At 40.1% G+C, this 23,094-nt stretch overlaps 1 protein-coding gene across 2 annotated transcripts in view; it reads left to right on the top strand.

Annotated features, from left to right (window-relative positions):
* Positions 1–1,196: 1,196 nt before the first annotated feature.
* The window catches only part of mast1a (microtubule associated serine/threonine kinase 1a), a 71,075-nt gene continuing 49,177 nt past the window's right edge, over positions 1,197–23,094 (top strand). The window contains exons 1-2 of one of the 2 annotated variants that reach the window (XM_053476809.1): positions 1,197–1,578; positions 9,741–9,772. In XM_053476809.1, coding sequence (XP_053332784.1) covers positions 1,510–1,578; positions 9,741–9,772 — 101 coding nt within the window. In that variant the 5' untranslated portion in view covers positions 1,197–1,509. Of the gene's footprint in view, positions 1,579–9,740; positions 9,773–13,927; positions 14,114–23,094 lie in introns of those variants that run through there. The other variant, XM_053476810.1, reaches the window with a different exon arrangement.

Consider the following 23,094-nt stretch of genomic DNA (forward strand, 5'->3'; position numbering starts at 1 on the left):
TGCCTCGTGGGTGCATTGCTCTGTGTGTGTGTGTGTGTGGCTGATTGCAATCTGCTTGTGTGGGTGTGTTGGATGTCACACCTCACAGAAGGTGATCGTGAAAGGTAAAACACGTGATCTGATGTGTTTCTAAACAAGCTAAAATGAGCATTCATCAGATAAATATAGTCAAAAAGGAGTGTGTGTGTGTGTGTGTGGATGAGTGAGAGAGACTATTGATTATTGTGTTTTTATAGTTACAAGAAGGTCAAAGAATTGCTCTGTCTAGCAGCCTTGACAAGAAAATCAATATCATGTGTCTCTCTCTCTTTTTCTCTTTCTCTTTTTATTTTTTCTGTACATTCTTTTGGTGTATCTTTCCATATCTCACCCTCTTTTTATAGTTTAATATTTCTCTCGATCTGTTCCTCATTCTATCTGTCTATCTGTACCTCTTTTTATCTCAGTCTTTTTATATATCTCTTTTTTGTATCTTACTTTTTGTCTCTTTTTATCTTTCTGCACCTTTCTCTTTCTTTATCTTTCCATATTTGTCTCTCTTTCTATCCTTGTAGCTTTCTTTCTCTTTCTGTGTTCCTTTTACTCTTTTCATGACACTCGTGTGTCTTTCTTTACCTCTTTATTTCTCTTACTCTTTCTCGGTGTCCCTCTGTATCTGTATGTTTTTCTTCCTGTACTTCTATGACCTCTTGTCCTCTTTTTGTAATTTAATATTTCTCTCTGTCTGTATATAAGTGTCATATCTGTATCTCTCTTTCTCTCCCTCAGTGCTTCTCTCTGTATCCAGATGCTTGGCAGATGTTTCATTGATGTTAATAAAAAAAAAAACAACAACAACAAAGTGACATCAAACAGGTAAACAAACATTATGACACTTTTATTACAGGAGTAATAACAACAAACATACAGTATGAGCTAGGTTTGGTGCCTCACATGGGGGGGGGGTTCTGATATTCACACCATTCATTTTAATAGATGATGTGATATTTAATAATATTAAATGTTTCTATACGTTCAGGAATGTATTTTTAAATAGTGTATTATTCTGTCTTGGTGTTTTTTTTGAGGTTTAAAATAAAATTCTTGAGACTGTGGGTTTGCGTGCCCCCTTCTTCTCTCCTGTGGTCCAGTCCAAAAATGCTCTACAGTAATGCTTAATGAGTGGGAGTAACACTGGGCTGCGTCCTAATCGGCACGCTAATCAGCTCGATAGTGCTGGGTCTCTATAGGGCCTGTACATATATATTTACAGTATATATGCGCGCGCATCATTTCAGGCGATTTGGGACGCGGCCGCAATCTCACGCATAAGCCTTCGAGGCAAAACGCGCTCGAGAGGCTCTTTAGTCGCCATGGAGACGCAGAGATAAGACAGGAGAGGATGACAGGCGTAGACCGGAACTCCCGGTGGCTGTAAACAAACCCTATGGGCAGGTTGTCAGGTCAGTGCAAATCTAAAGAAACGGGTCTCTGGATGGTATTGGTGCCGCTCAGGCAGAGGGACGGAAGATGACCGACAGGGCAGGTGGTAGTGCAGCGGGGGACGACTCAGGGATTATCCGCCGCCGGAGGATGCAGGTGAGCTCCGCTGACACACTTCCGGTTTTACACACGACACGCAAGAGTGCGGACTGGAACACGGTCCACGCAAAGTAGCGCGTTTATACAGCTGTCTCAACACACACACACACACACACAGAAATACACCCATACACTCATACACACACATATACACAAATACTGTACACATACACACACACACACACATAAATACACATACACACACAAATACACTCATACATACACACGTACAGACACATAAATACACACACAAATACATACACACACACACACACACACATACACGCACACAGAAATACACCCATACACTCATACACACACATATACACAAATATACACACAAATACTGTACACTGACACACACACACACACACACATACAAATACACTCATACATACACACGTACAGACACATAAATACACACACAAATACATATGCACACATACATACATACACACACTCATACACACGCACATACACGCACACGTATACGGAGTCTGCAAAAAAAAACTGTATACACACTTCAGGAAAAGAAAAGTCATCTGATGTATAATAATAATAATAATAATAATAATAATAATAATATCCTGAAATGTGTATAAATTGTTTTGGCTGACTCTGTATGTGTGTGTGTGTGGGTGTGTGTGTGTATGTTTGTGTGTGTATACAGAGTCAGTCAACACATTTATACACACTTTAGGAAAAGAACAACCTGTAAAAAAATGTAATAGTAAATTTATTGCTACAAGTTCTAAACTGAGAAATATAATGATGAAATGATAATACAAATAATATCATATTAATTAATATAATATACATCATAATGTTTTTTTTGACGTGTGTATATGATGGCTGACTATATATTGACTATATATATATATATATATATATATATATATATATATATATATATATATAAATCTTCTGTCTGTCTGTCCAGAAAGTATTTTCCTGAAAGTAACCTGTGCCTTGAATGAATTAAAAATGTTGGGAAGAAGTGAAGTTATAATAAGCTATTGACCAATAGATATTAATAAGAAAAGTTAAACAGAATATTTGTCCTGGGATTACTTGATATTATGTAATATAACATCGTTGAAGTGATATACTGTAAGTGAATCTTCACCCACCTAACAGCTGCCGTTGTAACGAGATATTGGAAATGTAGCTACTGTGAGACGGGTCAGATTGTGATGGCTAGACGACTGGGTCAGAGCAACTCCAAAACTGCAGCTGTTGTGAGAAATTGCTGGTCTACAGTGATCAGGACAAACCAAAAGTGATCCCAGTAAGGAAAACCTTTGAACTGGTGACAGGGTCATGGGAGGACAGTTCTCACTAATGCACATGGGGAGCAAAGACAGTCTGATCCAGTAGAAGCGCTAGTGTAGATCAAACTGTGGAAAAGGTTAATGCTGATCATGATAGAAATACAGTACATCACTGCATTAAGGTGGCAAAAGGTTGGCGTACTCAATATTAGGCAGGTGGTCATAATGTTATATGTGTGTATACAAATTTACATACCATAGTTATATAAAAATTACTCCTTTCTATTCTCATGCAAAATCCAGAAGCCTACGTTACAATTTTTTTGTTTATATTCTTCTATGCTATTTATTTATTAATTCTCTCTAAACGTTTTGTAAGAAATGTTTAATAGTTTTGTATATAACCACATGGACATGATAAATACATGTACCATTCCTACTAATGACAATATGGTGGTTTTCGCACAGTACTGTATATCACGTGTATGTACAGTAAATGCATATACAGTGAAACCTCGGATTGCGAGTAGCGAGTGTTCCACAAGACGAGCAAAGATTTTGAATAAATTTTGACTTGAAAAACGAACAAGCCTTGGTTTACAAGTACCGAGTATCATGTATCACACATGCACTTCTTGTTTTGCTGAGCGTCACGTGATCACAACTGAGCCAACGTTTTTTTCTCTCTCCTGTGCTGCGGAATTGTGGGTAATCGTCTCCCCTGCTGGGTCTTAGTGCGCGTCTCTTACTGGTATAATTTGTGTCTGTATAAGTGTGTGTACAGCACGTGTGTAAAAGCATTGTATGATGTAAATCATTACGATCCCGCCCACAAGTGAAACCCGACTTAAACCCTGTTCAGATGAGGAAGAGGTGGAGGAGGAGGAAGAAGAGAGGTGATGTAATTATTACTGGAGTGTCCTTGACATCTTTTAAGCTCCTTCACTCAGGTCACGTCAGCATGTTTTACTGCCTGTGTGTGTGTGTGCGTGCATGTGGAAAGGTCGCAGGTTATTTATTTTACCTTCTATAAAATGATTTGTAGAAATAACACTAGCTCAACTAGAATATCCTGAGATATCTGATAAAAAAAAGAGATGTGTTGGAAAAAAAAGGATTTTTTGCAGGCTTAATTCCTACAAAGCAGAATTATACAGAATAACTTGACAAAGCTGAAAAAACTCTGGTGAGAGTCACTGATGTATCTGATCAACACAACGACTGGATTTCCAGAACTGACACGTTAGATGTAAAATAAAACCTTAAACTTGAAGCAATCATTTTATCTTATGACACTGCTTCTGTTAATCCAGCGTGGCCGCGGCTTCCTGTTTTTCTTGGCTGCCTGATTGTGTTAATGATTGTGTAGAGTGAAAAAAAGCACGTAGCTATGTATAACACCATGCACACTCGCACTTTCTCTTCCTCTCTCTCTCTCTTTCTCAGTCCACAGCTCCACCAGCTGAACCCACATGTCCTTGTTCTCAGCTCAACTCAATAAGGGACCAAGCGATCAACATCGCTGCCAGAAAACTGTCTAAAAATCTGTTTTAACGTTTATTTTAAGAGCTTCAGAAAACACCACGCCATATTTCACACCAGGAACTTCTGCAACTTTTCCAATGTTGTCTGCTCTTTTGTTTGTTAGAGTTCGCTCAGTAGTCCTACTAAGTGCACAACAGTTCACTCCGGAGAACGAGACACTCTCCTGGCTGCATGCGATTATCATCATTTCTGGATATTTTAAACACGTTAGCAATCGGCAATCGAATTATCGTTAATTATTAATGCTAAGAAGATGCACATTTTTTATAGCAGCACAATCATAAACAACAAACAAATAAGTCATGTGAGACAAACTAATGAACCACAACTAGTTTAAATAATAATGATAATAATAATAATAATAATAATAAGTAGTTGAGTCGTGATTTTCGCCCGCACTCCAGGACGCATTTATCGCGGTATATTTTATACCGTTTAATGCAGCTTTACTTTGTTTATTTGGACTGTTAAGTATTTTGACCAAAAACAAATGGGCTTTTTTTTTTTACTTAAATGAACATAATAAACTAAACAAAATGTTCATGAATCTTTGAATAATAATAATAAAAATAAAAGACCCAGAGTGGCGCATTGCTAAAGTACGAGTTATCCTCTCGCAGTTGTGGGCCTGGAGAGAGCTGATTGGCCGAGCTCTCTCAGAGGGGTGCGATGGGAGGCACTCTCACACTAATTATGGCTCTACAGCCAATCACAGGCATCTGTGAGCTCACAGTGCCACTGTACTCCACCATCAATGGTGCATAAGCGAGGCAGTTCAAAAAGATTCGGTCGGCTGGCCACACATGGTTCAGAGGAAGCACGTGACAGCCTTCTGCGCCCATGACTGGTAATAGTCCCCTTGATGGTGGAGACCCCTAGTGATGGGTGGGAATTGGATACGACTAAATTAGGGGGAAAAATCATATAGATTTATGTACACTTGGGTAGTGGTGTCTCAATCGGTTAAGGCTGTGGGTTACTGATCAACCCTGGGGGGGTTCAAGCCCCAGCACTACCAAGTTACCACTGTTAAACCCTTGAGCAAGGCCCAACTCAAATGAATAGAAAAAAATCTGCCAGCTCCAGCTTACATTAAACTCTTACCGAAGTGTGGCACTTCTGAAAACACTGTGTGTTTAGATCGTTTATTTTTTGTCTTGTTCAATCCCAAAATTAGCGATAATGAGAAATCATTATGTTGCAGGGTTTATTGTCAAAACCTCATAATTCACCAGGTTGTTTGTCAAATGATAACGCTTATTTTTCCGATTTTTCTTCGCAAGTCATAGCAGCCGCTGGAGTAGCGCATCTGTTTAGGATTGTGCAATTAATCAGATTTTATATTAAGTTACGATTTTAACTTTCAACAATTATGAACACAATATAATCAAGATTAAACAATTGATGTGACCCTTTCCAAGAGCAGCACTTGGAAGACAACTGTCTCCTTTCTGCTTGCGTTAGCTTACAGATGCCCATGATTGGCTAACGTCACTACGCAAGTACTGAGCATACCATCCCCTGAGAGAACACAGCCAATCTGATCTTCTAGGGCATTTTCTTGTTAGGGCTCCAGGATCGTTTCTGAGAACACTTAAGCCCAAAGTTTGATTCATTTCGATCAGTGAGAACACAATCGTTCCGCTTGAACAGGTGTTCTCGGGCACAGTACAGCAGTAGCAGGCCTCTGTTTAGACATGACATCATCAGTGCCATCTGTCTCCTCGAAATCTTCAATTGCCAAGCTCATCATCTGACCGACACAGTAGAAAGGCATGAGAGAGCGTCGTTCTTGAAATTTTTTTGCAAAATATCAATAATACAGTACACGCCAAAATATACAGTACTGAGATAAAAAGACAAACAATTTATTTCCTTCTTATCATCTGTGAGTTTATTTCTTTTGAAAGACACTAACATACACACTATAAGCGTGTTGAATAACCACGGTGTTTGTAATGTACAGTACTGTAAGTTTGTGTGCCTTGCCTCGCTGTAGACAGTGTTCAAATCGTCCTTACGCTCCTGGCTACGGATAGCTGTAGCATCACCCGGGAATCAAACTCGTGATCTGTTTCTGGTTTTACAGGTAAATTTATGTGTTAAGTTGAAAACACATTTTTGTGAAGCGTAATAAGTGAATGATGTTTTTAAAGTCGATGAACTCCGGTCTGTTAAACAGAATCATTTTTTGCATGTAAAATAAATTTGTCCACCGTAAGGACCTGTAGACTTAATTTTTTATAAAGCTTGCGCAGAAATGCTGTCTAGTCAAAAACTGGCTTTCTGATTTCAATGATATTTATCTGCATACAATCTTTGTGGACAATTAAAAGTACAGTAGATAAGAGATGTTTCAACAGTGCTGTGTTTAAAAGAATCAGTATGAGAACGTGTACAGCGGGATTGTACTGTAGGAAGCCACTGTCATGCTTGATCTCTGGATGATTATTGTGCGAGTGCTAAACACAACGTCTCCCACTCGTGTTCCAGCACGACTATGGCAACTGGAAATTCTTCCAAATGCCTACGCTTGTACATTGTACGTGTTAACACACACACACACACACATCTTTAATACCTGCTTTATAAATGCTCGTATCCTTTGCGAGAATCGATAGCCATTCAGCATGTGGTGTAACTCAGGGCTCTGTCCTGGGACCGTCCTCAGATGCTCTTTATGGCCCATTAGGAGAGTAATGAGAGTCTGACAGCCCTCTGCGGCATGGAAGAAGAGAGACCGCTGGGCTCAGGACACACTGAACAGAGCAAGGAGGTTATGGTATGGACAATAGGGACGCCTCCTGTGTAAGGGTAGGAAGGGGTGAGAGGGAACATCTGCTGAAACATTGTGTGTGTGGGAGGGGGGCAGGGATGGGAGTAGGAGATACAGTATATTGTTACCAGCTAACATGATTTAAAGCACTATTAACTTGATTAGTAACCATTTGGGATGGTGGGTGTGGCCAGTTTAGCATGTTATCTACCAAATGAACATATGGCAAGTAAATCTGTTTTTACACAGTGTTTTTTTAAGGATTGCTAAGGCACGCATAAAGAAAGGGTGTGTTACACCATCAATACAGTAGAATCTATGAGTATATTTAGGAGTACAGGTAGTCCCTGACTTCCTATTGAATTTCTGCAGATACGAATGGACCGCGGTTCTACTTCCAGTTCAATCACAGAAGTACAGTAGCTCATGTGTATTGTAAAAAAATATTATACTGCAGTGTGCCAGATACCAATATTTAAAATTATATACAATATTCTTAATATTGGATATAATAGTGTGTAAGTGAAATGTATAAAATGTCCAAAGTCCGGTGTGTTGTACTCGTGTGTGTGTGCGGGAGAAATTAGTCAGACTCACCGGTCTCCATGAATCAGTCCGGGAGCACTTTTCCAATGTTGGAATGAAAATACTGGATGATAGAAAATGTCTGTCCTGTAAAGCTGTCCTGTTGGTGAATAATCCTAATTTCGGGAAAATCCTCAACAAAACAGAGTTGACAGTACAATACAGTGAAAAACAAATCTGAGACAAAATGACGTCCGGGATTCCTCTCGCGATTTAAAAGCGCTGAGACAACACTGTTACATTTCACTGTGAGATTCATTTCCTTAGGCGCGGTTACAGGTTTGATGGCAATGTGGGGAAAGAGGGCGATTTGGTCAAGCGGATTGGTATACTTTACATTGCAGACTCGTGTCAAAGGCGTATAAGATTCACTTTGTCGGACTTAAGAACAAATCCCACTTACGAACGTGTTCCCGGAACAGAACTTGTACTACTTGTATATCTTACTAAAGCGGAGACTGTATCTTGCTTAAGGTCTGTTCTTTTTTATTCCTGTAATTACAATATTAAGGCTTTAAATCTAAAAAGCACCATCCTCAGGCTGGCAGCATCATGATAATGAGGTGTTTTGCTGGAAAACAGACTGGAAAATATGATACATGGCATCGTAGTATTTAGAAAAACACCAGACACAGAGTTTAAACTTGGTTGCAACAGAAAAATATTGAGCCTGAACAGACAGAAAGCAGTCAGGTTTTAGACTCGACATTGTAAAAGGCTTTGACCTAAATCCCATCGATGCCCTGATTGAGTTCCATGTGTATCCACAGAATGCTGACAATGCAGAATTCAAGATTCTGAAACTCATGGCCAGAAAAGAGTCCAGAAACACATTACACTCCACAAGCCAGGAGCTGAATGTCTGATAACGAGACCCGGACCTGCTTAGTCATCTCCTCCACATTCGGGCTAACGGCTGACGGCCCAGCCACGCTTTTCCAGCTTTTATTGACCTCAGTCTCTTTCTCTCCGCTCGTTTTTTTATCCTCGCCATAAACCGTCAGGCCCGCACTTTCTCTTTCTCCATCGCAGGAACGAGGACAGCGCTAATTCGTTAGCCTTGCTTCCTGGCAGTCTGTAAGTCTGTAAGCGGCATGAGGAAGTTTATCGATGCTCTGCATTTTCTTTATTCTTCGCGTCCCGTATCGATCTGATCTCTGACTGCTCTCCATCTCGTCTCAGCCGGGTATCGGTTGAAAGAAAGATCTGAAGACAGCAGGTCAGGTTTCAACGCGGCTCGTCTCTGATTTGGCCATGATGGATGTGAAGCTGTCCTGGTGTCCGCAGTGTCCAAAGCAGGATTGAGCACCAGGACGTAAATGTCCAATGTTAAGGGTTTTTAGATTCTCTATATATTATATATTATAATTACTTTATGATTTTTGAAGAAGGTAAAGATGAGACAAAACTGTCTCGAGTTTCTCTTAAGCACTATTTTATCACTTGACCTTTTTTTTTTTTGGAATCAAAGTAATGTATAGACAAGGCTGTAAAATTTGTGCAAGACTTAATTTTTTTTTTTTTTGGCACTTACACACACACACACACACACACACACAGTGAAGCCCATTTAATCCTCCATTAACTGCCTGGTGGCGCCAGACAAGCTGGCAGAAAATCTCGTGTCGCGCGCAATGTCACCAAAGCGATCCACTGCAGGTGAGGTCATCATCCCACAGCGCGAGTCCGTCCTACACCAGCAGGGGGCATGAACATGAGCTCTGTAGTTAAAAGCGCACACATTTATCTCTTTCTGTCTCTCTCACTTTCTCACTTCGTCTATCCCGTGTGACCTTGTGTGTAATGTTTTGGGGATTGCCCTCCCCTAAGTGCCGTCCAACATCTCGCTCCTAATGAATATCTCTCTACCATTATACCGAGCACTTCAGGTTTATACGCAGCCTCTTATTGAAGATTTTCAAATGATAGATTTTAATCTCACCTCCTCTGGTTTCTCTCTCTTTCTTGCTGTTCTCTTGCAGAAGGATCTGCCATTGCCACGGAAGAGCAGCGGGTAACGTACCTCCACCATAACCCTGTTGCCACTCTGTAAATCTTCAGCTTAGCTTTATATTACAGTATGTTCAGGAAATAGTCTGCTTGCACGCTCATGAAGAAAAAAATCAATCAAACCTTTCAAGTCAGAAGGGTTCTTTTGTTTGTTTTCTTAAAGAGAACCTGTTAAAGAACTGCTCCCTTATATCTCCTGTTTCCTGAAAGTCGGCGCTGTTAGTGCTTAATCTTACCTGATCAGCGCAGGCAATAATATGGATAGGATTATTTTCTCGAGAGCACACACCTGCCCAAAGCCTCATTTGCTAATGTAGCTAAATTGATTTGGTGTTTAGCCCATTTTTGGTCAAACTCAATAAACTCATTTTGATAACAACACCACATTGGGTATGATCAGTAAATTAAGTAATTTATAATGTGGATGCCTAGGAGTGAAGGAGGCGTGGCCTTTGTGTCTGCCAGTTTTAGTAAAGGAGGCGTGGCCTTTATGATTTATGAACAGTCTCAATGATGGAGGCGTGGACTCTGTGTTTATCAGTCTCAGTGAAGGAGGCGTGGCCTTTGGGTTTATTAGTCTTAGTGAAGGAGGTGTGGCCTCAGTGCCTATCAGTTTCAGTAAAGGAGGCGTGGCCTTTGGGTTTATTCGTTCCAGTAAAGGTGGCGGGGCCCCTGTGTTTATGAGTTTTAGTAAAGGTGTTGTGGCCTCTGGGTTTAGCGGTCTCAGTGAAGGGGGCGGGGTCTATGTGAATTTTAGTAAAGGAGGTGTGGCCTTTGTGTTTAACATTCTCAGTGAAGGAAGCGTGTCCTCTGTGTCTGTCAGTTTCAGTCTGGCATGCTGTGTTTATCAGTTCCACTTCTGAAACCTAACTTAAATAGAAAAAAAATTAAGAATTAATAAAAAAATTAAAAAATGCAACTTTGCATGGCCAACATTAAAGTTTATATTACTTAATTATTTGAAGATGAGGTTTAGGATTTGTAAGTCAGGATATAAAAAGAAAAAAAATGAATAAAGATTCCCTAATTTCCAGTCCGTCAAAAAAGGGCATCTGGCATGTCTGTCACTCATTGGGGGCGTGGCTTTGGATTCAACAGTGAGGAAAAATGCTGTGTTTGTTTACTAGCTTCAGTTCACCTCCAGGCAGATCACTGAGTGCACCTTTAATATGTCTTATCCGTATGATTGTTTACAAGTCAGTATGTGTTCAGGGTCGTCTTGGAGGCAGAGCAGTACACAAATAACGCCGCTGACTCACTGCTGCTGGTACACACGTGACCTGACCCAGTTTAGGGAGGACATGGTGATGAGCCGGTGAGGTAGGAGCGGTAAACTGAGCAGTGGAGGGGGGTGGGGTGGGGAGGGGGGGTTACTGAGGCACTCTCCATGGTGCTGAACACACTATACTAGCTCTGTAAAGAGACACACACACACACACACACATCTTGTGTGTCTTATAAATAGTTTTTGGTTGTTGTTTTGTTTACGTGAGCTGCATGTGTGACTCCATGATGAATCAGTTAATGCTCAAATCAGTTAATAAGTCCCAATGTGGGTACTCTGTGGTGTGTGTGTGTGTCTGTGTGTGTCTGTGTGTGTTTTTTTATTTTCATCAGGTGATGTATTTTAATCCATTACTGCCACTATTCAAATTCTTGCTAGAGGCATCTCTTCATGAAAGTGCACACATGTCATGCAAGGTCAGACACACACACATACACACACGCAGATACACACAGAGCTGTGTGTAGTAAATAAAGCTGTTCAAAACGAAGCGTATAAGTGTTAAAGCGGCAGTGTGTAAAAACAGGATGGAGGAGGATTCTACGCTTGTTAATGCACGTGTTTATAAAGCTCCGTGAACGAGTGTGATCAGTCATGGATCAGGATTAATGTACGTTTAAGCTCCTGTCACATGACTAGAGTTTACAGTAGGCTATATGAAACACTAAGATAGTAACTGTATGTTTGACGTCTTTATGCAGACCTTTATGTGTTCGCAAATATGTACAGTATTTAATGTTCTCAAGTAATACAGTGTTTTCTGTAAATAAAAGTAAATGTAAATAAATTCATAACTTATTGTTTATAAAGTACTCAGAGATTAAAAGTCTATGTTGGGTTTAAATCGTTAAAAAAAGGGTTCGAGTTTAAATCTAGATTATACGAAATTAGAAATATAAACTCCAAATTAATAAATTCAGAAAATCCAGGCATTCTATTTAATCCAGATGATTTAATTTAAGGTTATTAAATGTAGGTTATTAAATTTTTGTTATTAAGTCTAGATAAATTAGATCTAGTTACTAAAAGCATCTTAATACATTAAGATTAGAAAATCCAGATTAATTAATTCAGACTGATCGTTATACAAATTCAGATTATTAAATGCAGGTAATTAAAACAAGTTTATTACAAATCAGTATTATTTTACCTAATAAAACAGGTTTTTAAATTCTAAGTATTTAAAGCAGAATATTAAATCCAGCTCGATAAATCCAGATTATGAAATATAAAATATTTGGCAGATTATTCTATCTAGGCTATTAAACCCAGATTTTTCAAAGTAAATTCTAAATCATAAAGGGCATTCTACAGTATGTACAGAAGGGGATTTTACAGTATGTAATCCAGCCGAATAATTCCAGGTTATTAAATCTTTATTATTAAATCTAGATTGTTCAATCCAGAATATTAACTCCACATTATTAAAGTAAAGTTATTAAATACAGATTACTTAATTCAGATAACCGGATAATCCAGATTTTAAACCCAGATCACTAAAAATAGATTTTTAAATCCGAACTTTTTCATTGAAATTATTAAATCCATGTCCTGAAAATCAGATTTAATGAATCCAGATTAATTAACCGTAATTACCAAAGACATGTTTTTAAATTTAGAATAAAGGCTTAGTCTTTGCCAGGCCACAGTTGTAAATAAGAAACCTGTTCTTAATCTGTCTTGCCTGGTTAAATAAAGGTAAAAAAAAAAATAAAAAATTAAATGCAGAATATTTAATCCAGATTGGTAAATGAAGGTTATTAACGCTTAAAAATTATTAAAGGCAGATTATCCAATTAAGGCTGTTTGATGCAGATTTTTTAAGGGATGTTTTAATTCAGGCATATTTTTCAGATTATTCAGTCTAGATTACCTGCAGCTGATTCAATTTGGATTATTAAATTTGTATGTCTAACGAGTACTAAAAAGCAGAGAGCGTAATCCAGGCTATTCAGTTTAGGTTCTTAAAGATATATTGTTAAATCATGGTTACCGAACCCAGTTTTTAAAATCAAATCAAAAATTATATTATTAAAGTTAGTTCATTAGATCCAGATAATTAGAATCCAGATCATTAAGGATCATTTTATTTCTCTAGTGTACATTGTAACAGGGGCTACAGAACATGAAATTAGCTTTAATGAATTATGTAGTAAGTAAAACTTGTAGTACTCACTATGTGTGTGTGTGTGTGTAGATTGTTTTAGTAGGTCATACAGATGATGTCACTTTATAAGCAATATGGCATGGAAAGACTCAGAGAGAGAGACAGAGAGAGAGAGAGAGAGAGAGAGGAGATTTAAATTACCATAGACTTTAAATCAGCCAATCGGATTTGATCATCTGATGCTGCAGCCACGCCCAGGAAGCTTTTGTGGTACAGAGAGAGAGAGAGAGAAAGAGAGAAAGCGTAGTCATTGATAGCAACATCCCTCCTCTGTCTCACTCTGAATATGTATGAATGCATCCACACACACACAGACACACACACACACACACACACACTTTGTCCCAAATGTCGGTAGGGGAAATTAAAGGAAATAAGACCAATCTGCCTGTCTGTTTCTTCATCCCTCCCTGGAGTCATTCACGTTTCCATTACCAGCTCGATCGGGCCGTGCCGTGTGTTCTGATAGGCTTTTAGTGACCACACACACACTCACACTCACACACACTCACAGACACATGCGCACACGCTGACATTCCCCCTATAATCCTCACCCTCCTGCTCCCTCCCTCCCTCCCTCTCTCTGTCTGCCTCTCTCTCTCTCTCTCTCTCTCTCTATCTCTCTGTGTGGATGTGCCCTGACACGGATGCGCACTCTTTCTGTGTGTGTGTGTGTGTGTGTGTGTGTGTGTAGAAGCAGAAGGCAGCGTTATGGCGTGGCACAGTTAGCCTGCTGCTCTCCGTGACGACGCGTGTTTTCACACAGTCGCTTCCTGACGACAGTCTCCTGCGCGCGCGTGTGTGTGTGTGTGTGTGTGTGTAAGAGACAGAGAGACAGAAAGAGAGAGAGAGAGAGGAACGCTTTCCAGCAACATGTTCCGCCGGACCAAAAGGTAAAGATGAATAGGTGTAAGATTGCATAATGAGGATGATTATTGATATAGAATGTTGATGATGATGATGATGATGATGAAGAGGTGTTGCTGTTGTTCACGCGTCCCTGCTGTCTCACAGTGACTTTCTGTTTTTGCTCACACCACACACACACACACACACACACACACGGACACAATTTGATGCTCTGCAATGATGCTTGCTTCTGATGAGAGACTTTAGAGAGATGACATGTGCACATGTGCAGGAGTGTTTATGAAGCTGTGTGTGTTACAGTCCTTTCTATGATTCTAGATTAAAAAGAGACGGAGAAAGAAAGAGACAGAAAGAGACAGAGAGAGAGAGAGAGAGATGTTGTCATCTGAACATATGGTGCACACAACAATATTTGACCCATGTTTAAAGAATAGGCTGTCTCTCTCGCTGTCTTTCTCTCTCTTTCTGTCTTTATTTCTGTCTCTTTCTGTCTCTCTCTCTCTCTCTCTCTCTCTCTCTCTCTCTCATTCCTCATTCCCTCCCATTAGACTTTACGTTTCACTATCTGAGGTAACAGTAGAATGAATTAGTTTCTGGAAGACGCTCGGGACGTTTCAGGAGAAATCCTGACCAAGGTGAAAATTTTGAAGTCTAGACACTGATTAACAAAACATCCTGGCAGTTCATTAGATAGATAGATAGATAGATAGATAGATAGATAGATAGACAGACAGATAGATAGGCAGACTTTCAAGGTTGCACAAACCTTATTAGATATGTAAAGGTGGCTTGTTTGTGTTTAGTTTGTGTCTCTTGTTCTCTTGTTTGTGTCTCTTGTTTAGTTTTGATGTGGACATGTCTCAGCTGTCAATACAGGAGCGCTTCTAAAACCCCTTTAATATAAGGTGAAATCCACTTAATAGAGGAGTCAGTGGGTGAGAGTGAATATCAGCACGGCTGTAGGCACGAGGGTGCGTCCCAGCCACGACCTCGAGTGTGATATCGCTTTTATACAACAGTTCTACAAACACTGTTTATTATCAACAGATTTGGTTTTTTTTTGGTTATTCAACCAGAGGAGAATTACCCATGGAGGTGACGGACAGTAAGTTTTTCTCTACAGTTCCTTTTATTCAGCTTTAGAATATCACCTCGAGCGATTCCCAAATGGAATGGAGAGTGAACAATCTCTTGTTCCACACACCAAGTAGTGCACTTGTTCACTAGTGTGTTCAGATGGATTTCGGAATCAGCCTTGTGTTTAAACCTCGTTAGCAGTAAATAAAACAACACAGGCAGTTCAGAGGTCATTTAGAACGACTTAGACGTGATTACTAAGAAGACAAAGTGTTGTTTAAGACGACATAACATTATCAGATGTGTGTTCTTGCTGAAAGTGTGCCTGTGACTGTTTGTGAATGTGGGTTTTAAGTTGCTCTCTTCTCAGTACTGCGGATTGTTCAGACCTACATTTAAGGTCTAAACAACATTTTGTCCCCCATTTTGTCCCTAATTTAGTCTACACTTCCTCCCCGTCACTAGTGGGCTCGCACACTGAGGCTACTACTGTTTTGCATGGTGGCGTAACACACTCGGAGGACAGTGCTATCCACTCCTTCCGTGAGCTCACAGACGCCCCCGATTGACTGTAGAGCCGTGATTAATGTGGGAGCACTAAGTACCTCTCATCCCTTCCCTCTGAGAGAGCTCAGCTAATCAGCTCTCTCTAGACGTCCGGCTGCGAGAGGTTACAGCATCACCTCTATCATCTCTGGATGATAGGGCGAGCACTTTACCACTGCGCCACTCGGAGACCTGTAATTTCAAGGCTAAACCCCACTCTATTTAGTCTACTAAATTAAGTGGGATTTAGTATACTCTACTAAAGAATACATTTTAATAGTATTATTACTAGTATTACTACTCTCCATATTGTGATGTCTGTGAAGATTCTCAGTCATCCAGGTGAGGTTATCTGGAAGTTGTATCATGTCAACTGGACTTCTTCTTTCATTTATCCCAAGAAAGATCAAGACCTCTTCACATGTCCAACAAAAAAGCCACACTTAAGGACTAATCTTTATCTTTCTGGTCGTTACACCTCATCTCCTAGTCTCACCTTCTCCATTGTTCACGTAACAAGCCGTTTCAGATGGGGGGGCCCTTTGACCTTGGAGGACTCAAATACAAGGAACTTTCCAACTTACCTTAGAGCGGAGAGTAGTGAATCGTTTCAATATGGTAATGTTTATTACAGAAATGTGTAGCTTTTATAGCAACGGAAATTCCAAAACGCCTAATCGATGAGAGATCATAGCAGTTCTTGACAGTTCATAGCAGTTTGTGAGAAGTAGTAGGTGCTTTGTAGATGTTGGTAGGTAAGTTGTGACAGTTCTTAGACAGTTCTTACACAATTCAGCATGAGTTTGCCACCATTTATAGGCGAGTCGTAGCTGATTCATGACTACAGCTTAAAAGTTTATAGCAGCTGTATTGTGTAGTCTAATTCAATTGGTGATTTAGACTGTTTCTGGTCAATCTGCCAGTAACGGCACACATCAATCAAAGAATAAAAAATACAGTAATGCGATACATTGTTAGAAATCTGAAATACTGTAAGCTACCACCATATAAAAATATTGACTGACTCTTGGTTGAAGCAACCGTTTCCGGGTTACCAACCCACACGGGACGCAGTGTGTGTTATTTGATGCCTTCTAGATGTTTTTCTGCAGTCCTGAGCCCGCCCACTGCCTTCTATGAGTTTCTACTGGAAAGACACACCATGCTAAAGTACACTAAGTACAGTAAATGAGACCAACCCCAACGACTGACTTTAACTGACCGGAACTTGATCCGGTCTACGGCAAGCACCCGGGTTATAGCGCGCCAATCCTTTTAGCTAAGACACGGACATTTCTAATGATGTAAGACATGAGGGCAGATCAACTTTATTTATTTTTATTTTTTTATATTAAGAGTCTGCGCTGGCTTTTGTGTTCATTTTATTGAAGAGTTTTCCACGAATGTCTGTGTTATTTTGATTCCGTGATTGTACGGTATATCAAAACAACTGACATTTAATGTAAAGAATGCGTTTATTTCATTCATTTTGTTTCCAGAGGGTCGGTTTGGAGTTTCTAAATGTAAACTCATGGGAGGAGTAGCTTTATATACAATCATAAAAACAAACAAACACTTTTTATAGCGTTCTGATAAACTTTTAACCACAGCAGGATAAAAACTGTGGCTTAAACGTTTAAGCTCTATTCTCGCCTTTGATATGTTGTGTCAGAAATTCTTACAAATATTCTGACAGTTAGGAAACAAATCTTAAACCTGAAACATTTCAGATGAGATCAAGATCATGACTGTAGCCAAAAGTACGTGGGAACAGTGCTCCTTTTACTTTGGGTACGCCATTTTGGGCAAAAAATGTAAAATAGGGCGAGACGGTTAAGTCAGAACACACAAGAACCGTCAAGAATTTCAATTCAGGACTGTAGAAAAGTCCCATTAGTGTTCTCAGTGTGACGCTGTTGTTTTATTTTCACAACAATCACTTTTTTTTTAAATTTTATTTGCGGAAGAAAAACTTGGTGGGACGTAAGATGAATAATAGAACACATCAAGATGGTTTTGGGAATTTTTCCTCTGTCTGTTTGTTTGTTTGTGCACGCATCACGTAAAAACGACTTAACGAATCGTAAAGCGGTTTATACAGCTGTATTTGGCCGAGCTCGATGTAACATATAGGCTTTGTTTCATCTCTATCGGCCCACGGAAAGAGAAGATAAGCTACCTTGAAATGTAAATGGAAAACACCCTTATATCATGAAAAAAAAATCTAGCCCAAAATTAAACAGACGGCGCTGTACATTTTTTAATTCTCGCTTATGAGTGTGAGATTAAAATCTACTTAATAAACGCATGAGTCTCACACCTTTATTCCACGCACCACCTTACAGTAATGCACAAAAAATCTTTAGTTTGTTCCGTAATTCAACAGATGGCGCTGTACATTTATTAATACGCACCTTGAGTTTTAAAATGTACTGGTCAGTTAAAGTACAGTATGTCTGTCCATTTGTGATAAGCGTACAGTTGAAAAAATTCCACGATATTCAGTTTGGAATAAATAGCAATGTAGTAAATTCAATTCAATTCGATTTTATTTATATCGCGCATTTAACAATCGTCATTGTCTCAAAGCAGCTTCACAAAATTAAAAAAGAAAATAATGGAAATGTGTATGAGCGAGAAAAAAATGTGTATAGATCATAATGATCAGATTGTCTCTGATAAGTGGAGGGCGACAACGACGTGTCCATACTGTATGTACAGGGCTGAGAGAGTCTTATGTTCAAAAGGTGCAGTAGGTAATAAGGGTGGGTTTATACAGTACGGTAATAAACAGTATATCTGTGCAGCGGAGAAGAAGATAACATGATCAACACCGTATATATAAACACAGTCTGTACATACAGTATACTATGGATGTCTGATTAATTAAAGTAAAAAATTTTAAGATACATTTATTGTTTATTATGTTATTTCTCTCTCTGCCTCTTAAAGTTTGTGAGACAAAAGCAAACTCAAAGCGTGAACAGTCGAGCATCTAACCCGAACAAGTCCAAGGAAACGAGCCGATACTATAGAAACCATAACGTGTCAGAAACAGGGGATTATCGTGAACCTGTGACTTGCAGCTCTGCACTCCAGTCAGAGTTACTGTTAGAGTTACTGTTAGAGAAGATTAATGAACGGCTTCCGACCAATCAGGATCGAGAACAACAGCGATGTGGTAGAGTTCAAAGGATTCAACATTACAGAGGATTCGAAGTAAGGATTCGAGGTGGGCTTGAGAGGGTGGCAGTCTGGGAAAACACCTCCTTCTAGTCAAGAATTTCTAGTCTTTGATCAAAATAAAATAAATAAACAGTACACACCCAGGGTCTTCTCAGGAATCACTTTGTACGTACAACATTTTAGTTTGAATTCAGACTCGACATCATCTGAAATCATCTACTGTATAAATACTGTACAGTATATACTTGTTGTTTTTCGTTTCTGTTTTTTTTTATCCAAAACATGTGTATCCATCCAGAGTTTCCCGCATTTATTTGCTCGGGGTCATTTCATTTTATCTCCAAACTGTGTTCACCGCCAGCTAATTACAGGATAACTAATAATAATGAAAAAATAAGGATTACGTGAGGCGTTATATATAACGGGTGAGTGATTTTTATCTCCCTTCATTAACATTAATGTGCACTGATCTGTCTGATGCTTTATTCAGAGTGCACGCCTGTGTTATACCACAGCATAAAGAAGGTGTGTGTGTGTGTGTGTGTTGATCATTCTTCAGTCTGTGTGTTTGATGTCTGTGAGTCATGTTCAGGACGTGTGCCTGGGTGCTTGATGTTTGTAGCTCTGAGCCCGTTTTTATTCTTTTCTGTTCAAACCCTGAGAGAGGTGGAATGAAAGGTAGAGCCTGAGGAGGCGTAGCGGCCTACATTCTCTCTCTCTCACACACACACATACACACACGGGGAGGTTACACTTGGCCTCTTTACGCTCCTCCTTCCTAATCTCACTTTGTGCTGTTAGAGGCTTTTAGAAAGAAAGAAAATAAAAACCCATAATAATTACCCCTGATCCTGTCCTTGTGTTTCTAACTGAGAATTTTGAAAAAAAGAAAGAAAGAAAGGCCTGAAGGGCATGCCAAGCTCAGGTGTAATGCTTTAATCTATTTTCTTCTCCTTGGTTTATCTCTTGTATTGTGTGTCTCATCAAATCATCATCAAATGGCTCACAGACAAAGCTTGGTCTTGTCCCCGCCCCTTTTGTTTAAGCCACACCCCTCGGGTGGCTTTCAGTCTATTTTTTTTTGTTCAAAATTTTGTTTTGGACTGAGGTTTCCTCAGCTATGTGTAAATTACAACACAGTGTTCACAAGTTGTCGCGTTGTTTCATTGGGTGTGGCTTGAGCACTGATGATGTCACACGTGGGTGTCTACCGTCTATCCATCCATTAAGTTCAAGGGGTCACAATACAGGGTCACAGGGGCCTGGAGCCTTTCCCAGGAGACTAAGGCCATGTCCATGTGTCCACCTTATCTGTGGTGTTGTGCGGACACGGGGACACAGAGATTTTGCCAATTAGGGCTGGTCCGAATACTATTTTTTGAGCTTCGAGTATTCGGTAGTGATCAACATCGAATACTCGAAGCTTTGGTGGGATCCGGCTGAATATATTCTTATCTCTAATAAAGGCAGGAATCTCTCTGTGTGTGTCTGTCTGTTGCATTTTTATGCCGGGAACCGTTCATCCAACTGCTGCAGACGCAAGGGAGTGCAAAGTCGCATTTTTGTGTAATATGGATACAGGCAAGTTGTCATGAACTAACCTGAATAGACCAGAAGACGTAGCTTTAGCAGTTAGCCCTTTGTAGCGTGGATGGTAAACCCAAACGCAGAGTAGGCAGGATAACCACTCGATTGTTTTAAGGACTCTCTCGAATGAGGAGCAAGGGATAAACACAATTTAACCTGCGTCCTATTAACACACACTCAATCTAAAAGCAAACGCAAGAAAGTGAGTACTCATGAATCAGCAAAAGCGTCCGAAGCGACATGGGTGAACTTAATGACTGAGCGATGTGCTGTGCCATCTTGTCCTCTTTTATGCTTCCTGGTTCATAAGTGTGCATGACACAAGTTTGCAACAAGGGCTAGTCATTTAAGCGCGAATTAAAACCGTTTCGCAGGGATCGATGTCATGGGTTAAATTTGTTTTGTTTCTTCCCCCGAATATTCAAATCTCAAAATGAAATTTCCATCCCTCCAGACGAATATTCAAATATTCTGGTCCAGCCCTAGTGACGATGATGTCATTGTCTGTCTGCCATATGCACATGACTAGAGATAATAGTTGGACCCGCTCCTTCGGGCCCCCCGCGACACGACCCTGTACACAGGATAAGTGGAATAAAGGATAAATGAATGAATAAATAATTGCTGTTAAGAATTTAACCAAAGCAGCCCAGGTGTTTATCTGTACTATTGAGGCTCTTTACATGCCTGCTAACAACTTATTTGCCGAGTCAGGTGTCTGCGATTCCTTTCCTTTCACACTTGCAGCCGGATTGAGTCGATCCACCTACAAGCCACAAGCCACTTCCTCTTCCTGGTCGCTGTTGTTCTAATACGCTTTCGGCAGACCGAAACAGCTGGAACTGTTGTGCGTTCGTGAACACTTTCTGTGCGGTTCGCATGCAGAGAGGATGCATGCACGGAGGGGTGGGGCTATTATCAGACAGGTCTGTGTGTTTGTATGCGAAGAAGCGAGAGAGTGAATCCAAAAAATGCTTTGTATAAGTTAGCACTGCAGCCTCGCACCTACTGGGTCAAGGGTTCGTGTCCCGCCTCGGGTGTATGTGCATGTATACGGGCGTGTATATGGGTGTGATTGTGTCCAGCGATGGATTGGCACCTTGTCCAGGGTGTACCTTACCTAGTGCCCTGAGTCCCCTGGGATAGGCTCCATGAATCAGTCAACCCCATGTAGCGTTGTCCTCCCCCAAGTGATTTAAAGGCGCAGTCTCTTGAGAGTATAATGCGGAACCAAAACACCAAACCTTTGTGTTTGTTTTTTTTATGCTTGAAGTTGCATAAAGTGTATAAGACTCGCTTTTTCGGACTTACAAATAAAACCAACTTATGAACGTGCTCCCAGAATGGAACATGTTCATAAGTCAGAGACTTACTATATTACAAACTAGTATTGATGATGACGATGATGATGATGATGATGATGATGATAATGGCCACTCCTACAATTTATTCCTTTTTCTTTACATTATATCAGTTGTACTTTGCCCATTATCAGGACGTCACAAAGTTCCAGGACTTTTATTTTACTCTCGTCTTTCGTCTTTTGCGTTTCGCTAATATAAATCTTTGGTTTGTATCCTGGCTTGGGTTTAGTAAAAGTAACGACCCACACACACACAGACACACACACACACTCCAGTTCCCCACGACGGGTTGAAGTGAGTGTTGTGTTGCACAGCGTGACATCAGCTGTGGGGTTTTCTAGGTCAGCTCGTTTCTACTGAAGGAGTCATGGTGTGTATTATGGATGAGAACAGCTGCTGCGATCGAGAGCGTTTTAAACAATTACACAGCGCCCTTCCAGTAATCCTGCACCCGATTAGCGTCGTTTCAACTTTATGGACCGATAACCTGATCTTCATCGATTCTCAATTCCATCTCAGTTCAGACAGACAGTAATGAACCAGGATATTTCACAACAGGGTGTGTCTTAAATACATTTCAAGTGCGCTTAATTATCTTCCTGTTCTCCGAACCGATGCTAAGTTGATCAAGTGTCACTGTAGCTTACGAGAATTTTTTTTCTTTTCCAGAAGTTCATTGTTCAATTTTAGAGACAACCATCTACACTGTGATCTAAGTGAGGTTGCTAACATAATCATCTAATATGTTTTCACCACGAGTAAGGATTGTACACATTTCTTTTTAGGCGCTTAGGCGTTAGCGAGTGTCCAGGGATGTGTCTCTGACATTCACCGAGCAAAAAGCAACAGAGAAAGAGGGAGAGAGTGTAAGAGAGAGAGAAGGGTTATTTTGGTGAAGGAAGAAGCAAGGCTATTTTGAGAGCAGACGTGAGTAAGCTGGTTTTTCCCGGTGTGTTTTTTTAATTTTTTTTTTATCGTGAGCAGGGATGCAACTAAGGATATTTCACAAATCAATTAAACAATTAAAAATACTTTTAAAACGCGCCAGAGTGGCACAGTGGTAAAGTGCTCATCCTATCATCTGGAGATCGTTGGTTCAATTCCCAGGTGACGCTGTAACCTCTCGCAGTCGAGGACCTGGAGAGAGCTGATTGGCCGAGCTCTCTCAGAGGGGAGGGATGAGAGGTACCTTGTGCTCCCACGTTAATCACGGCTCTACAGCCAATCAGGGACGTCCGTGAGCT

Source organism: Clarias gariepinus, chromosome 18 (genome assembly GCF_024256425.1).
Source record: "Clarias gariepinus isolate MV-2021 ecotype Netherlands chromosome 18, CGAR_prim_01v2, whole genome shotgun sequence".
Lineage (NCBI taxonomy): Eukaryota > Metazoa > Chordata > Actinopteri > Siluriformes > Clariidae > Clarias > Clarias gariepinus.